At 38.1% G+C, this 18782-nt stretch overlaps 1 protein-coding gene across 9 annotated transcripts in view; it reads right to left on the bottom strand.

Moving 5' to 3' along the window:
• Positions 1 to 18782, bottom strand: part of ubr5 (ubiquitin protein ligase E3 component n-recognin 5) — a 159276-nt gene that overhangs the window by 58155 nt on the left and 82339 nt on the right. For 8 of the 9 annotated variants that reach the window (XM_060823253.1, XM_060823254.1, XM_060823257.1 and 5 more), the window contains 5 exons: positions 17643 to 17853; positions 13586 to 13712; positions 12863 to 13014; positions 8971 to 9066; positions 1500 to 1623 (listed from right to left, as the gene is read on the bottom strand). In XM_060823253.1, coding sequence (XP_060679236.1) covers positions 1500 to 1623; positions 8971 to 9066; positions 12863 to 13014; positions 13586 to 13712; positions 17643 to 17853 — 710 coding nt within the window. The remainder of the gene's footprint in view (positions 1 to 1499; positions 1624 to 8970; positions 9067 to 12862; positions 13015 to 13585; positions 13713 to 17642; positions 17854 to 18782) is intronic. The other variant, XM_060823255.1, reaches the window with a different exon arrangement.

The raw sequence follows: 18782 nt of genomic DNA, 5'->3' as shown, positions 1-18782 counted from the left end.
AGGGAAAAAAAAACCTATCATATGACTGCTATCTTGCCCTACTCATAAGTGTTTGTGGGAACATGGGGTGAGTTTACAAGTGGACTCGACATTTCTCCATGTCCTCTGTCCTCTACTACCTTCTCATTCATGACAGCTTGGGTTGGAATTCAAAACTGTAGCTAGCTATTGAAGTATGCTTCCAGAAGCTACATAAATAAAAAGAGAAAAGTATTCACTCATATGGAGTCGAAGTCAATGTCAAGAATCTTAGCGTTACATATAAACTTATGAATTAGGAATAGGAAGCAGCCCCTCAGTCCTTCAAGCCTGTTTCATCACTTGATAAGATGATTGATCCAGTTATTGCACATTCTCACATCCCTGCAATATTCTTTCTCTCCCTTGCTCATTAAGAATCTATCTACCTAGAGCTCAAAAATATTCAAGGACTCTGCTGTCTCCACTTATTCAGGAAGTGTTCCAAAAACACCCAACCTCGCAAAATGTACTTAGTCTTACATGGGCGACTAATCTTTCCAAACGTGACCCTGATCAGAAAATAACCGTAATTTGTTTATTTGTACTGAGTACAGAATCATTCTTTCCACATTCAGCCTGTCAAGACCCCTCAGGAGCTGATGCTTCATTCAAGTCAACTCTTACTCTTCTAAACTCAGCAGTTATAAGTCTCAGCTGTTCCCCCTCCCATTCTATTCTATTTATCTAATAATCTTCTCTGATGCACTTCCGATGCATATAGACTTTTTCTTAAAAAAGGAAAGCAATGCTCCAGATATTATGTAGTATGCCATATGTGGTCTCACCATTGCCCTGCATTCTGAAGCATAAATGGTTTACCATTTCTAGACTGCACTGGGAGTTTTCTATCTCTGCTAATGTCTGAAATACAATACTGAAATAAAGGATGCAACTGGGAACAGGAAGTGTTTATGGTTTTGCACATGTACATCTTACATCTGCATTGATTATAATTACACCAAACTACGATCTTCAGGTATCAAAAGAACATACTCCAAGACATCGGTAAATAGGTTTTTAAAGATATACACAAACTTTCATTAAAAAACTTAAGTGAGGCGCTTCCTCAAAAAAAATGTTTTTTGAACAGGATAGTTTTTTTTTAAAAAACTGTTTGATTACTACATACAGACTCACTATTTGTTCCTTGACTGCCCTGCCCCAAACCTTTATATTATGCAATAATGATAAAGCTCCAAATTTCATCAAAGCCAAATATGGAGCTTTACCATTACCAAATTGAATGCCTAATATGACCATTTATGAAATTACAAAAAATAAAATCAGCTAGCTTGTCTTATTGTACCTATGTACAACACACTTCAAGCTAAATTTTAGTTTCGATATTGTATCATTGATTATATATCATATTCCTAGTCTCAAGTAATTTTCTTTTTTTTAAACATGTTGTTAATATCAGATTGAGATCTTGAGTTTCATATTTATTTTTAAAACAGTAAACATTACACACTACTTACTTGGCTGAAAGCAATTCGCGAAGGTACGGTCGAAGTACTACACTTTCACAAAGTAATTTTAAGATCAAATGTGCATTAGCTTTTCTATCCTTTGATTCCACGACAGGTGGCTCAGATGAAGGACCTACAATTGAAAATGCAAAACTGCTTTAATATGGAGAAAGACACGTTTTATACTAGATTTTTCTCATCTTGCATAGTTTATTCACTGATACAAATTAAACCTTACATTTAAGCAAAATTTTAATTCATCATGGCTTGCATAAATCTAATGGATAAAGAATTATACTTTCAGGAAACAATAGCTTCCTCATGTATGGCCAAAGCATTTGAAACATTATGCTGGAAAATAAAATGGTCTCCAAGATGAATAATTTTTAAAAAGATACACAAATTTATATACAAAACACGAAGAAAAAAGATCATTCAGTCCAACTAGTCTATATCAGTGATTATACCATGTTTGAACTGTAAGAGATATATGTTAAAACTGAAATTGCTTGCTTTTGGAATATATAGAAACATAGAAAATAGAAGCTGGAATAGGCCATTCATTATGGTCATCCAACTTAACAGCTTGTTCCTGCTTTTCCCCAAACTCTTTAACCCTAAGTGCTATATCCAACTCCTCCTTGAAATCATAAAATGTTTTGGCCTCAACTACATTCTGTGGTAGTGAATGTCATAGCCTCTCCACTTTGGATGAAGAAATTCCTCCTCATCTCAATCTTAAATGCTTTACCTTGTGTCCTTAGATTGTGACCCCTTATTCTTGCCTCCTCCATCATCAGGAATGTCATTCATACAATGACCCTGTCTCACCCTGTTGGAATTTTATAGGTTTCTATGAGATTCTCTCCTTAACCTTTTGAATTCCAGTGAAAATACTCCTAACTGATTCATTCTCTCCTCATATGTCAGTCCCACCACCCCAGTAATTAGTGTAGTAAACCTTCACTGCACTCCTTCCACATAGCGGCAGCTTCCATTCTCAGATAAGGAGCACACAATATTTGCTCCTGTATTCAACATTTATAAAATCATGAAAGGCATGGATAGTGTAAATAGACAAGGTCTCTTCCCCAGGCTGAAGGAGTCCAAAACTAGCAGATGTAAGTTAAAGGTTGGGGGGGGGGGGGGGGGGGGGGGGGGGGGGGGGGGGGGGGGGGGTACCCAACGGGCAACTTTTTCATGCAGAGGGTTGTGCATACATGGAATGAGTTGTCAGAGGAAGTGGAGGAGGCTGGCACAACCATAAAATGTAAGGGGCATCTGGATGGGTATATGAATAGGAAAGGTTCAGAGGAATACGGGCCAAATGCTAGCAAATGGGACTCGACTTATACAAGATATCTGGTCGGCATAGATGAATTGGATCAAAGGCACTGTTCCCATGCTGTAAATCTCTGCTACTCTATTGCTCTTGCTAGAAAAGTTAAATACCATTTGCCTTCTTGACTGCCTTCTGCATGGTTACCTGTAGCAACTGGTGTATGAAGACACTTGGGTCTCACTGCACAATTCCCATTCATTGCCCCACTCACTAAGCATGTCCAAACCACACTGAAGTGTCTCTGCATCCTCAAATCATCCTCCCAACCAGCTTTGGGAGCTCTGAAGATATTACATTTGAAGATATTACATTTGAAGATATTACATTTAGTGCCTTCATATAAATCATTGACATACATGGCGAAATCTGGGGTCCTGGGGCCCGATCCCTGAGATACCCAAGTCTCTGCCTGCCATTCAGAAAATGACCCTGTTTATTGTTTTCATCTGCCAACCAGCTTTCTAAATATCTCAACACAGTATCTCCAGCTCCGCGAGCTTTAATTTCACACAATCTCTTATGTGGGACTGTCTTGAATGCTCAATGTCCAAATAAACCACATCCATTGGCTTCCCATCAACCTCTACAATCGAAATCTTCGAAGAATTCAGTAGATACATCAAGCATGATTTGCCTTTCGCAAATCCAGGGTAACTGTCCGATCCCATATTTAAAACGTTCAGCTATTAATTAGTTTATAATGGACTCTAGTATTTTCCCCACTACTAACGTCAGGCTGACTGGTCAATAACTCCTGGTTAACTGCTGCCCTATAATTGCAAAAATTAGTATTTTCCTCGTCCATTTGGAATTTTTAATTTACTTGCTATTGATAAATTCATACTGGTTTAATGCTCACATTGATTTCTAAATTAGTAACTTGATTACAGATGCATTCCTCATATTTTACTTTTATACTGCAAAGTCCATTCCTCTGTAGTACTATCATTTCAGTTTATATCAGCCACTTTTATTTGCTCTTAATCCTACAATTTTAAAAAGTTACCAGGTTTACAACCAATGGCTAAGAATGTCTTAAACAAAAAACTTGAAGGAACATTTGCCTTTAAATAAGACAATGGGACACTGCTCCCATATTAACTGGCAGCCAAAATGACTCAATTAGAACACAAAGGAGCAATGAGGAGAATTAGGTCAGGTTGTTTCTCAAAACAGACAGCAGCAAGATTACTGGGGTATTTCTGTGAATTTAACTGGGCCTGTATTATCAAGTAATATTTAAGTGTTCCTTTTCCCTCTTTCCTCATCAATGGCAGAAAAAAAATACTTAGATCAAAAGGGTTCATAAATTATATCAAGAGCTCAGCAAAATCTGCACAGATTCTAAAGTGACATGTAAAATTATTCATCAGATTGTTTTATTTTGAAAGATTAATGGAACAGTTCAGTTTTATACACGATTAAAGGTCTAAGCACAAATTATGTTTCATGAAAAATACAGAACTTAGTATAGGCCACAGTATAAAGGCATTTTTTTGTATAATTCCCTCCAGCAAATTAAAAGAGCAGTGAGTTCTGAATCTTAATCTAGTTCTGGATTGCAAACACTGTAAAAGTTAATTAAATGAGTAGTTATGATTGGACAGGTGATATGCTATAGCTGTATGATGTGGGAGCTGGTTGATCCCATTGTGAACGGCAGTGACCACATCAGTGTAGGTTGCTGGAAGAACTCCAGATCAGAATTATGATCTGGAATCTGAGCTTTAAATTCTGCAGCACATTTGGGAGGGGGAAAGAGTTACTTGGACACTGTTTCAGGAGACAGTCACAGCCGGTAGATTAAGTAATTCAAATTTAGTAAATGTTCAGGGATCAACTGGGTGTAAGTGAGGTAGGTAGGCAGGATTCGGAGTTCAGGAGTGCAGGAGCCTCAGCCCTTGACCTTGTCCAACAGGTATGTGATTCTTGCTCCCTGTATGGATGAGGGAAAAAGCCGAGGACAGCATGAGCCAGCTGACCACAGCAGCATGGAACAGATGGCCGTTCAAGAGGGGGGAGCAAAAAGACAAGTAGTTGTTATAGGGGATTCTATAATTAGGGGGACAGATAGTATCCTATGCAGGCTGGATTGGGAGTCCCGCATGGTGTGTTGTCTGCCCGGTGCAGGACATCTCTGACCAGCTGGAAAGAATATTGGAGGGGGAGGGAGAGGATCCAGTTGTTGTGGTCCACGTTGGGGCTAACAACATAGGCAAAGCTAGGGTGGAGGACCTGTTGTGGATTATCAAGGGTTAGGAAGGAAATTGAAGTACAGGTACTTAAGGGTCATAATCTCCAGATTACTGCCAATGTTATGTGCCAATTGGCATAGGCATAAGAAAGTTAGGGAAGTAAACAGGAGGCTAAAGGATTGGTGTGGGAAAAGAGGGAATCCATTTTATGGGGTATTGGCATCAGTTTTGGAACTGGGGGATCTGTACCAATGGGACGGTCTCCACCTGAACCAATATGGAATCAGTGTTCTAGCAAAAAGGATAAATCGGGTGGTCAGTACGACTTTGAACTTGAGTCAGGTGAAACGGAAAGCAAAAGCGATAGGGAGCATGGAGTTAAACGGAAAGTTAAGCAGCAGGACAGCATGTGTGCAAGTGGGTTTAGCGCGAGGCAGACTTGGAAAGCAGCAAAAAGGAACTTAGGACATCTTATGATTTCCAATATATCTAATAATGGTAAGAAAGTTGGTATTAAGGCACTTTACTTGAATGCTCGTAGTATTCGTAACAAAGTCGATGAATTGATGACAAATCATCGTGAATGATTATGATGTGGTAGGCATCAGAGACATGGTTGCAGGGGGTTCAGGACTGGTAGTTAAACATTCAAGTATTTACAACTTATCGAAAAGACAGAGGGGGGAGAGAGGATGGGTTGCCTGGTTAGTTAAGAATTAAATTAAATCTAAGGCACTGAACAACAGAGTCAGAGTGGGTAGAGTTGAGGAACCACAAAGGCAAAAAACCCAAAAACCTCCTAACAGTGGTCAGGACCAGGGCGCAAGACGTCCAAGGAAATAGATATGGCATTCAGAAAGGCACGGTCACGGTGATCATGGGGGACTTCAATGTGGTGGGAGGTAAGGAAATAGCTGAAAACTTAATAAGTACTTTGTGTCAGTCTTTATAATGGAAGACATGAGTAATATCCCAACAATTCAAGAGAGTCGGGGTAGAGTTGAATATGATAGCCATTACAAAAGAGAAAGTGCTAGAAAAACCAAAAGGCCAAAAAATTGATTAATCTCCTGCTCCGATGGGTTATATCCTAGAGTTCTGAGGGAGGTGGCGGAGGCATTGGATATGACCTTTCAAAAGATCACTGGAGCCAGGGAAAGTCCCAGATGACTGAAAAAAAAAATCGCTGTTGTAACCCCTTTGTTCAAGAAAGGATCAAGACAAAAGATGGAAAATTATAGGCCGATTAGCCTAACCTTGGTTGTTGGTAAAATTCTAGCATCCATCGTTAAGGATAAGATTTCTAAATTCTCGCAAGTGCAGGTTCAGCTTAGAACAAGTCAGCATGGATTTAGTAAGGGGAGGTTGTGCCTGATAAACCTGTTAGAACTCTTTGAAGAGGTAACAAGTAGGTTAGGCCAGGGAAACCCAGTGGATGTTTATCTATCTAGACTTCCAAAAGGACTGATCAGGTGCCTCATGGGAGGCTGCTAAGTAAGGTGAGAGCCCACGGTATTCTAGGTGAGCTACTGGCATGGATTGAAGATTGGTTGTCTGAAAGAAGGCAGAGTGTTGGGATAAAAAAAATTCTTTTTCGGGATGGCAACCAGTGACAAGTGGTGTCCGGCAGGGGTCAACGTTAGGACTGCAGCTGTTCACTGTATATATTAATGATCTCGATGGAGAGACGGGGGAGTATTCTGGCAAAGTGTGCCAATGATATGAAGTTAGGTGGACAGGCAGGTAGCACTGAGGTGGTAGGGAGGCTGCAGAAAGATTGACAGTTTAAGAGTGTGGTCCAGGAAACGGCTGATGAAATTCAACGTGAGCAAATGGGAGGTTTTGCACTTTGGAAAAAACAATACAGGCATGGACTATTTTCTAAACAGTGACAAAACTCTCAAGAAGCCAAAGTTCAAAAGGGATCTGGCAGTGCTAGTCTAGGATTCTCTAAAGGTTGAGTTGATGATTAAGAAAGTGAACACAATGTTGCATTTATCCCAAGAGGGTTGGAATATAAAAGCAACAACGTGCTTTTGAGATTTAGTAAAGCTCTAGTTAGGGCCCCATATGGAATAGTGTGTCCAATTTTGGGCCCCACACCCCAGGAATGACATACTGGCACCAGCATGATCCCTGGAATGGTAGGCCTAACGAGCGGCTGAGGATCCTGGGATTGTACTCGTTAGAGTTTAGAAGGTTGAGGGGAGATCTAATAGAAACTTACAAGATAATGTATGGCTTAGAAACAGTGGATGCTGGCAAGTCGTTTCCGTTAGGCGATGAGACAAGGACCCGTGGGCAGAGTCTTAGAATTAGAGGGGGTCAATTTAGATTGGAAATGAGGAGATATTTCTTCAGCAAGAGAGTGGTGGGCCTGTGGAATTCATTGCCACGAAGTGCAGTGGAGGCTGGGACGTTAAATATCTTAAGATTGATAAATTTTTGATCTCGCAAGGAATTAAAGGGCTACGGGAAGAGTGTGGGTAAGTGGAATTGAAATGCCCAGCCATGATTAAATGGCAGAGTGGACTCGATGGGCTGAATGGCCTTACTTCCACTCCTATGTCTTATGGTCTTATAGGAGACCATAATAAATTAATATTTAAAAAGACTCAGCAATATTACATGAATAAATACAAAAGCAAAATGTAATCTGAGAATACAACAAAAAGGCACTTTGCTCTCTTAGTACACCACAACTAGTTTTTAGAGGAGGAAGATACAAAATAGAAAATGGTTTGAAAAAACCCAGGAACATGATGAGAAATATTTGTTCCACCTACTCCTGTTTCAAGGAGCCTGATTTTTGATGAAGGTGGCTTTAGAGGAATGAGAGTCGATAAAATGGCTGTTATTGGTTTCAAACTTATTCCCTCCAGAATGAAATTCCAGAAAAGAGCAAAACCTTAAAATTAATTAGGTCATTTAGAAATTAAGCCAGCTAGTTGTGTGAAAACCACTTCTACAAATTAAGACTGAACCCTACAGAAGAAAAAAATATTTTTCTTGTAAATAGGGGCTATTAATGTTTAGGAGATAAAATATCATATTTCTGCATTTAAAAAGAACACCCTGGATATGTACAGAAATTAAAAAATATAGACACTTCAAAATGGCATCTTAAAGTTAAACCATGGTTTATGAATATCTAACTTTGTAATGTGCAGAAACAAGAAAACGATTACATTCTCCAATTAAATTGGTTAAGACTGTAATTGGTGACAAAGTCGACAATTATTCCTAGCTTTGACGACTAATAAAATGTGAACCATTCCCATCAAGAGGTGCCGAGAGTTAGGTGATCTAAGCCAGACCAGAGGTGCTGAAAGGTGTCAGTGTCCATGGTTAAGAGTGGAAATCATGAGTGCTTCTTAGATATTCTGCATAAGTCCAGCTATTTCTTCCAACTTGAATGATGAGAAAGTTTAACATCGCTTTTCACTTGGCAACTTTTAAATTCTCTCTTTTGCATATAAGCATTGCAATATATTAATAGTAAGATTTTAAAAATAATATCTAAGTAACAATACAATTTGTTTTCAGTAATATATCTAATGACAGGTATATAACTAAAATAATTTTAATCTACTCCATTCCCCAACATAGCATTTCCATTCATAAAGATCTGATGTCTCAGGAAAATTGGCAATAAGGACATTTATAAGCTTGATATCATATGACCAAAGCTGTGAATTTTACACATGATTTTTTTCCTCGTGATTATTATTTATTGACATTTGCTAGAAACAGGACAGGTCAAGTCAGTTTGGAACAGGGTCAGATTTAACAAACTTTCCCTATGATCACAAGGTTTGCAAAGCTCAATCACTTGTTGACTAGGATTACACAATAAAGTTGATGGCAGCAAGGTAACTAACACCAGCAGAAATCAAAACTCTCCGACAGAGGTAAAGAAAATGTTATAGAAAGGTAACCTTACCTGGTATGGTAGACGTGCTTGGCCCTTGTCCAGTACCAGATGCTGCTGTGGTAAGAGATCCCACAGCAGGAGCGAGGATAAAATCAATGTCACCATCTTTCAGTAAACAGAATAGCAAATGATCATCAGGTCAAAACAGTCCTCTGCCTAAAACACTTTACAGCTTTCAGAACTGTGAGGATACCAAAATGTTTCACACGATAACTGCATGTTGCTCTGAATATTTAGTTAAAAAAATTTAATGCAAAGATCTCTTGACTGCCAAAAAAAACAAACTTGGTTCTGATGTTTCTAAAATACTTTATATCGCATCAAAACCAAAATCTGAAATGGAAGTATAAGTGACTTCAACTGAAATAATAAAAACCTGTGCCTCTTGTATATTGACTTTTCGATGGATGTGAATAGTAAAAGTAGTTAAACTTTTGTTTACAAAACTAGTACTATATTTATTTTAGTAAAAACCAGCAAAAACCTATCGAATTGACTTGAAAACATTGGATGAAGGATGCCCAAAGGATAGGACACCACCAGATGGACACCTTAAATTTTCTTAACACTTGGGAATCTAAAACTAAAGGTATCAGACATAAGTTGTGCCTTGCAGCGTGGTTTAATATCCTCACTCTGAAAAATGTATAGTTTTGATTGCTCCCAAAGTAGTCTTTCAGCAAAAAATGAAGCCAATTTCCAACCTTGTTCCAGAAAAGCACAATAAACTGATATCTTCATGTATGCTTCATCCTTTGCTTCAAATCAAATTTGGTGAACAAGGTGCAACTCAATATTACACATGGAGTAGCAGCCCAAATAAGATATTTCATGTTGTGAAGCAATTAAAACTGCTATTTGTAGGGAGCCGTGCTACAAAAAATGTGTCAGTTTGTTACCAAGAAGCTATGAGAGCAAAGTACATAAGCACTGTAAGACAATGGAATTGGGATGCATTTTTAAAGCATCAAGAGTATGGCTGCTTGGGTGTCGTAAAAAGTATTATCAAATATAGTGTGATGCATACAGTGAGCTATCAAGACAAGCTTTAAAGTAGCATCATACAGGAAGAGAAAAAGGAAGGTGGGGAGCACGCACAGAAAAAGATGGGGAGAGTGAAGAAGAGAGACAGTGAGAGAGAGAGGGTGAGCAAGCATGGGAATACAAATGGCATTGCCTTAAATTATTGAGAACAATGCAGCTAGAGAGTGTTAAAAGCTAGATGCTCCCTAATTTCAGTCGTGATTAGTGGCGATCAGATTTCGCAAATAATGAACAGATTGTCCTGTTTATGGTACAGGTTGAGAATGATTATAGTCATTGGTGACAACTTTTCCTGGTTATAAATATGTGACAAATGGGTGGATGCAGCATGACGGTTGCTAAATTGGACTACAGTGAATCTCAAATACTTGATCTCCCAGCGAAAAACTTCAACTTCCAAGAAGTCTCATCAGCTTCCCAAATCTCTTACAACATCCACACTTGTCAACGTGGAATTCAAGATCTATTTATAACTGATCATTTCCATTGCGCTCAGAAAAACTTACAAAAACATAATAAATAGCTTTCCCATCCTAAGCAAACCCTGCATTACAGCTTGAGAAGGCAAACTGTAGACTTGGGTTTTTGCCTATTTGGTGAATGCCTGCAGTGTTCCTTCTTCTGATTTTGGAATAGTTCTTTGGTTAGTGACTGAGACAACTTTGTGTAAGGCTGAAATCATTCTCAATGAAGAACCAGCAGCTAAATACTCTGATAACATTTCTACTTTCCAAGTAATTAGGTTTGAAGGTTCAAATGTTCATTGGTAACAGTCCTTTTGAACGTACAATTAATCCTTTAAACTACCCACTTATTCTAGTGAAACAGAGAAATTAGTTTTCTCTTACAAAGCTATTCATGTATTTTGGATCCCTTTTGGCAACCTCTGATAGACAGTCAAGTAAAATTAATGCCAGGACATGAGAATAACAGCGTCAGTGAAGGGTCAGTTCTGGACCTTTGCCTGGCTCTTTTATACTATTGAGAAACATCCTCTGAAAGGTAAGCAACTTGCTTCCCAGAGTATAGCATGTTATCTTAAAATGTGCCATTTAAAATCTTAAAAGTCCTGAAACTTTTAACAGCAACTGGAAAATTTCACAATCTAACATTTCTATTCCACAGACTAACATTTACTGAAATGGATCAACTTAATTCCTTGCATGAGTGTTTAAAATATCCAAAATTTTAAACCAGGTGCACATGCAGTAATCCAGATCAGAAGTTATATATTTAGACCAAGCGTTGATAACGGATTTTCTTTATCACTGATGTAATCTAATCCACTAATAAGTTAAATAAACAACAGCAGTCAAGACTTGCGATTTGAATATACATTCAACATTTTTGGGATCATTGATATAATTCAACATTCTTTTTTGCCTATTTGCATTTGTATACCTTACTTGGTTGATACACAAACATGCTGAACTAACGCAAAATTGGAAAAAAATCAGACTTGGATGCTGGGAACCCGGAAAATAAAAAGAACTTTCTCCATTGCTGATACAACCCCAAACTCTCAATCAACCATAACTGAAATCAGTAACCAGAGTTTTCCATGAGTTTATGGACAGGAACAGATGTTTACTGATTTAGAACACAATACTTTGGCAGTAACTGTTGCTGCTGCTGGTAATACAATACTATTAGACTTAATACAGCCTTTTCCAAACACACAAGCACATCATCTGGAAAGACAAGGGCAGCAGATATATGGGAACACCACCATCTACAAAGCTCCCCTCCAAGTCACTCACCATCCAGACTTGGAAATATATTGCCATTCATTCAGCATTGCTGATCATAATCCTTGAACTCCCTCTCCAGCAGCACTTTGGGTCTATCTTTGGCAAAAGAACTACAGTGATTCAAAATGGTAACCAGCCACTATCTCAAGGCTAAATAGGAATGGACAATAAAGTAGCTAGTGACCCCCCACATTCTACAAGTGAATAAAAAAAGACTAATCTTCCTATTCCTAAACATATTATATCCATATTCTTTCAGCCACTCAGAACATGAAAGTTTGCACAACTAGAGAGATAGGAACCTTTATTATACATGGCGCAGTTACACAATATCAAATGGCAGTGTCAGTCAAGATTAATTCAATTAAACTGTGCTCTGGTGCCAGCAAATGGTAGCATTAGCTTTCTCAAGTTTTAACAGCAATAGTGTGGTTTCATTGAAATGTCCTGAATGAGCACAATATAAAATTTCACTGCTCATTGATTTAGACGGTCTTCTGAACAGTCTCACTCAGACTAGTTACCTGCTCTGAAGGTGGTTATTATTTTTGTTTCAAACCAACATTTTAAAAAAAATTCAACTCAATTTATTTCCGTACGGTGGGATGGCAAGTTGTTTGTGATTTCCTTCACTAGATCTCTACAAACTAGTCAGTGCTTTGGAGATGTTCTGATTCATGAAAGGCATTATATGGAGTCCAAGTCTTTAATTCTTATTCAGATGCTTCTTTCTTACTCTAAGAATGAGAACACTTGTCATAATATCAAGTTTAAAATGGGCATTCACAAATTTTCTACAACTGTATAACTGAATATGTGAGTCTGTAGTGAAAAAGAAATGGCCATTTTCTCTCCTCAGTATGACCAAATGTTTTCTTTTCTACATGCATGAACTACAGAGATGCTGCTCTTGTCGGAGATGTCTGTCTGCTTTGTAAATGTACACATAAGAATACCTATGAAATGAAATTTGGTTTTATTGCATCTAAGACAAAATAATTTGTGTGGCGAAGTTACTCTTCAAATCCTCATATGTTGATGCTAACACAAAGCAGGATAAGTGGTTCAGCAAGTTATTTTCTAGCAACATCAGGAATCATTCTAACCTGGATCAATTGCAGGTGGATCTGGTGCCCAGCTAAGTGGGGCAATAGGAGGAGATACTGGATCCTGATGGTCACTGGATGAAGCACCAGACTCATGACGACCCAAGCCTGCTGCTCGCAGGGAACGCCTCATCATCTCGCGCAATCTTAAACTGAGAGAAGAATGCAAGACTCATTACTTACTTTGGGGTCAAAAAACATTTACCTCCGACTATGATCCAACAAGTTTCTACAATTATTAGGGATGTTAGGCTTCTGGATTTGCTAAAAGTTAAACAAGTAGTAACAAATAGAATTTTAATCACAGAATACATAGACTGCTATGCCAAGAAAGTTGAAATCAAATTAGTTTCTCTTGTAGCAACAATGTCTTATGTACCTATTGGCTTATTGATGACATCATGGTAGTTCAGCTATTTACAAACACTCAACATTTTGGAATACAGTTTAAGTACTATCTTTCTTTCTATGAGCTAACACTAAACCATCTAATTTGAAGTGCCATGATAAAGTATCAATTAACAAAAAGTAAAAATTTACATGTTTAGAATTACTCAACAGCTACCTTTAACAATCCCACTCCCAAGAAATAAATGATAACAACTTGTATAATCTTGCTTCTTACCCCAGATTCTTCTTCCTACCCCAAATAAAATTGGTCAGCACTATGGCTTCCAAAGATGCCCAGCTAAGGTAATTAGGTCAGGTCATATTTGCACATACCTACGACTGCTAGATGGTCCAGTCCTGTTACCACTACTATTACTCGACACAACTGAAATTGCATTTGCAATGGCCTCGACTGCTGATAACCTCTCTGCAAACGTATTCCTCTCGGAGCGCTCTGCTTCTGTGGGACAGAAATACTTAAGTCACTAGGTCTCAGTAACAATGCCACAAAACAAACTGACATCAAGTTACAAGACAAAAACCAAAAGAACCGTGGATGCCATAAATCAAACAGCTGGAAAAGTTCAGCAGGTCTGGCATCACCTGTGGAGAGAAAGAGTTAACATTTTGGGTCAAGTGAGGCTTCCTCAGAGTTGGTGGTAGCTAGAAAAATGTCAATTTATATGTAGAATCTGCATATCCCTATTTTCTGCGTACAAATCGACATTTTCCTAGCTACCAGCAGTTCCAAGGAAGGGTCACTCAACACAAAGATAAATGATTTCTTTCCATAGGTGATGCCAGACCTGCTGAGGTCTTCCACCTACTTCTGTTTCAAATTACAAGACTCAACACTGACCTGAAATGCAGAAATCATTTTTGAATTCACCTCATTCAACCTCAATTTCTTGATATGAACAGGTACAGCAATTCATTGAGAAATAAACTTTGCACGAAATGTATTTGCGAGTTTAAAAAAAACTGTTCAAAAGCATCTCCCCTTTATTTCAACTCTCTAGTTCTTTCAAGATACTATAATGAACGTCCCATACCACAGAATTCTGGATGTGCCCTCAGTATTGCTGAAATTCACATATAAAATGGCCCTTCATTGTGATTAATACAGATTATGTATTCTCCAGTGTAATGTTTTGAATCTCATCATGACATATCCTGAAGTTAGAATTCAATAAAAACTGGAATTCAAGTTAGTTTAATGGTAACCACGTAACCATGGCCAATAAAAACCTATTATTTTTACTGATGTACTTCAGGGAACAGAATCGTCCATTCTTATTTGGTCTGGCATAGGTGTGGCACGAGATCTACAGGGATGATGCTTAACTACCTTCTGAAATGATCCTAGCAAGCCATTCAGTTCAAAGGCAATTGGGGATCGGCAAGAACTGTCAGTCATGATTAGCTAAAAATGTCAAATACATTAAAATGAATCATGTAATTACTGCATTAAGATCAGGACTCACTGATAAGGAACCACTTAGGCCATCAAGTGAGAGAACTACACAAAAGTGTCAATGTCTGTTTAATTACTTCAGTTTTTAATGAAAAATCAAAATGCTATCCTGAAACAAAGTTTAAACACTGAAGCCCAAAGCCTGCATCATTCCCGATCCCTGGATAATGGTTGATTAATTCTTCTTTGTTATTCATTTCTGTTTTAAGTTTGTGTGCCAAGAACTTCAGAAAAGAATTGTTCTAGCTACACTGGATTTTATACTGATTCACTGGATACATCCAACTCTTACCTGCCAATATCTGTAACCTAAAATGTATGATATATTAAGATAACCAAGATTTATAAACTTGTATGCTCTCTATAAGCCTCCATGAATATAGAACTCAAAAAACATGCAAGCAAGCTTCTATGATGGGTAAAAGGATTACAATTCAACATTTTATTTGGACACCTTACTAAAATTTAGACGTAAAGCTGTTTACAAACAATGATGTGTTTTTACTCTATAGTATCTTTACCCTTTGTAAGTTATGAACACATATGGATAATGGAATTGTTAGGGGACTTCAGCAAACATTGGCCCAGAAATTTCAAAAGGGTATATGTCAGTGCAGTGGCACAGACTGAAGTTAATCATTAAGATAACTGAGATTCCCAACCACAGTTGACTGTCAGAATGCCCTAGAAGATTTTTTTGAGGCAATTACTGGCTTCTGGAACCCTCCAAAAGTGTCCTTTAGAATTTGAGATTTCAGAGGGTTTTGAAGCATTTAAGCTGAACAATTACCGAGGAAAAAAAGTGTGCACTAAAACCCTCCACAAATTGGCTCTACCCCACTGGATCCTCCCCTGCCCCCTGACAAACCCCACCATTAACTCTACTTTACTGTAGCCCACAATCCTCACTCACCTGCCACCCTTCATCCCTTCCCTCTAGCCCCAAACATACCTCCTTTCAGCAGTTTTCAAAATGGCCATTCAGCCTAAAAATAAAATTACTTGCAACTGAAAAAAAGGGTATAATTTCCGCGCAGACCTGCTCCACTCATGTTTTCATGGATTCATCGATTCTTCTACGCTACATTAGAAGACACTGCTCCTGGCTAGGAAATTTGCAGCAGAACACAGCTAATGTTAAGTGCCCATTATTTGTCCAACAGTTTCAGTAACAGGATATTGGACCCTGATTCAAAGAACTAGGCCAACTCAAGGCAAAAATCAGAATTTCTATAATGTCAGAAGCAACCTGGTTAGGAGCTGGATACCCAATGATTTTTCAACAAAAATTCCTCAGGGAAATTGTAGAGATTCTAGAAAACTAGGACTTCTTAAAAAACATTTAATAGCTCAACCACCTAAACTTGGTCGAATGGGAAGTGAGCCAAACTGCTTTTAGAAAGCAAGTCAGGAATGCATTCAGGGCTAAATCAGGCCAAGGTGAACTAATTGAGCAAGAAAGATGTGAACTACTCTTCTTCATCTGGTATAAAATATTTGACTTGCTTTGAAAGATATGCTCTTAAAGAGATCACAACCTGAGACATATTGTGCAGTTACATATTTACATTCAGTTTCAGCTTTATTTAAGACGATATGATGTTTAGTAGAAAAAGTAGATTTAAATGAATTATAATTTATTAGATTTGCAAACAGTATGGTTACAGTATTCTCAAATCACTGTGGACATTGAAGTGTCAATTATTGGTATTACTAGTTATTAAGATTTTAAGACATTATTATTAGCCTGAACAGTCACTTTTTAAAAAGATATGCATGGTAAGAAACTCATCGGACTTCAGATGCAGAAGTACTTTAGCAAAAGTGAAAATATTGATTTGAGGCAAACTTTCCTGATTCAAGTATCTCTAAATACGCCAATATTTATATAAATGAACACATTTTAATTAAGCGAAAGGAAATTGGCTTTTTGAGTCAGTGCAGTGAAGTTATAATTATAAGTTCTGGGAATCAATTAGAAACAAAGTGAAATTTGAGCTCCATTTGATCTACCTAGCAGAAGTCATTCACTATAATCGAGATATTTCAAAGCGTGAATTTGAAGTTACAAGAGCATTATTGTAAGACTGTCATGCTAAGTTCACCATGAAATTAATCTTGTTGTTCTCAAATTTCTAAACCTTATTTCCATTAAGTGCATTAAATAATGTCCCAAAGGCAGTCAAGATCCTTTTGAAAGAAAATAAACTCTAGGACCAAACTCCCACGTTCTCAGGCAAAAAGATTTCGGATTATTGATACATATTCCAAAATAAGGTTTAAACAGATGGTGTCCTTGTCAGCTTGAGGCTGAACTGCACGATATTTCACAAAATCTTAAACCGCGTACTATTTTATTCAGCCTCTGAATCTCAAAGAGAAAGAAGAGATAAGCAGCCAAAACTAAAATATTCTCATCCTGACTGGTGAGAGGCAATCAATTTTGATAAAAGCTGCAATCTCCACTCTCAAAGTATATTGGGTCAAATTTTGATTTTCTGTTCATTAAGCAAAATGTTTGGAAAGGTCCATTTTGTAGGAATGCAGAATTATTATAGAAACATAACAATAGAGGAGTAGCTCCATCAACCCTGGGAGCCTGCTCTACTATTCATTATAATAACTGTTGACATTCTACCTCAACTTTAGCTTACGCCATTCCCATATCGTTCAGGGGATCTCGCAATTACAACAAAACCAGTTTTTTGAGAAAAAAAGTGTTCACTGCATCTGCAGGAAAAAAACTTAATATTTAATCTGCACTCTTCTTGGAAAGACTGATGGGAATGGACAGGCACTAAACAAACCAATATTTGAAGCAACTACAATAACAGAGCTGAGAATATTTATGATTCGTTTAGTTTTATATTCACACAAGTGGCTTTCCTCTAAAGAAAATCATGGTTTTAAACTCACCTTCTTCCTCTTTAGTCTCTTTATTGCTTGTAGGGAAACATACAGACACACAAGCATGTAAGACATTACGATTCCCATCACATCGATTGCTGAGGAATGTATTAAGTGCTTGCGGTGTTTGTTCAAGCAAAACGGCCTGCTCAAGATTCATCAAGTACTGCCTGGAAGCTTCATAATCACATCGCAGTATGTGCTGCATTAATGCTTGCTTCTGTAGAATGGGATAAATTTTTTAAAAATTAGTTATTTTAGGTGACATTGTGCACAATGTACACAATAGTACGCGACCATTCCTGGTAAGAAAGTGTCATGCACACAGCTAAATTCCTCTGGCTCTTCATACAATGTAAAAGAGATCTCCCTTTCAACAATATTGCACTAGAAGACCAAGAAAGAAGGAATTCAAAAGTATTTGAATGCATCAGAAATAATACTTTGGTTTCCTTTATTCTCTTGTGGAATGTCAGATCACCAGTGAGTTGCCCGTCTCAACTGCCAGAGTAGCTTGCTGGGTCACTACAGAGGGCAGTTGAGAGTCAAGCACACTGACTGGGGAGCTTGTTGGAAAAGCTGAGTCACTGATTTAAAACTTTAAGCAGCGGCAGCATCTCAGAGAGCAGGAGTTTCTGGGAAAGGACGGACTTTTTTCTCCCCTCAGCTATATAAATGAGTGTTTTCTAAACCTAAGATATTACCCTTGTCGGGCCTCCCACCCAACCACCTCCTCTAACCTTATACACCAGGGACACATCAGGTAAGGTTTGTATTTTACTTCCTGATAAGGGGAACTAGCAAGGAGGGTAATGCAGGGAGAGGAACGTTCCTCCTGTTTGAGGTGAGGGATGCCACTGGTGCCCCATCCATCTGCCAGAAGCGCATCCAACTCTTGCTGCTCCAAGACTGCGTCAGGGAACTGGATAGGGAGCTGGATGAACTTCAGATCATTTGGGAGGCAGAGTCCGTGATAGTTAAGAGTTACAGAGAAGTAATTACTTGTAGGCACAAAGAAAGCTGGGTAACTGTTCAAAGAGGGGGGAAAAAAGTCAGCCCACAGGGTCGTTCCCCTGAAAAACAGGTATAGTGTTATGTTTGAGTTTAATCATTGGGGAATTTATAGTTAGTGGGTCAGATAGAAGGTTT

This window comes from Hemiscyllium ocellatum, chromosome 4 (assembly GCF_020745735.1).
Source record: "Hemiscyllium ocellatum isolate sHemOce1 chromosome 4, sHemOce1.pat.X.cur, whole genome shotgun sequence".
NCBI lineage: Eukaryota > Metazoa > Chordata > Chondrichthyes > Orectolobiformes > Hemiscylliidae > Hemiscyllium > Hemiscyllium ocellatum.
Note: the sequence above shows the minus strand (reverse complement) of the source record. Positions and strands in the feature narration are given on the sequence as shown.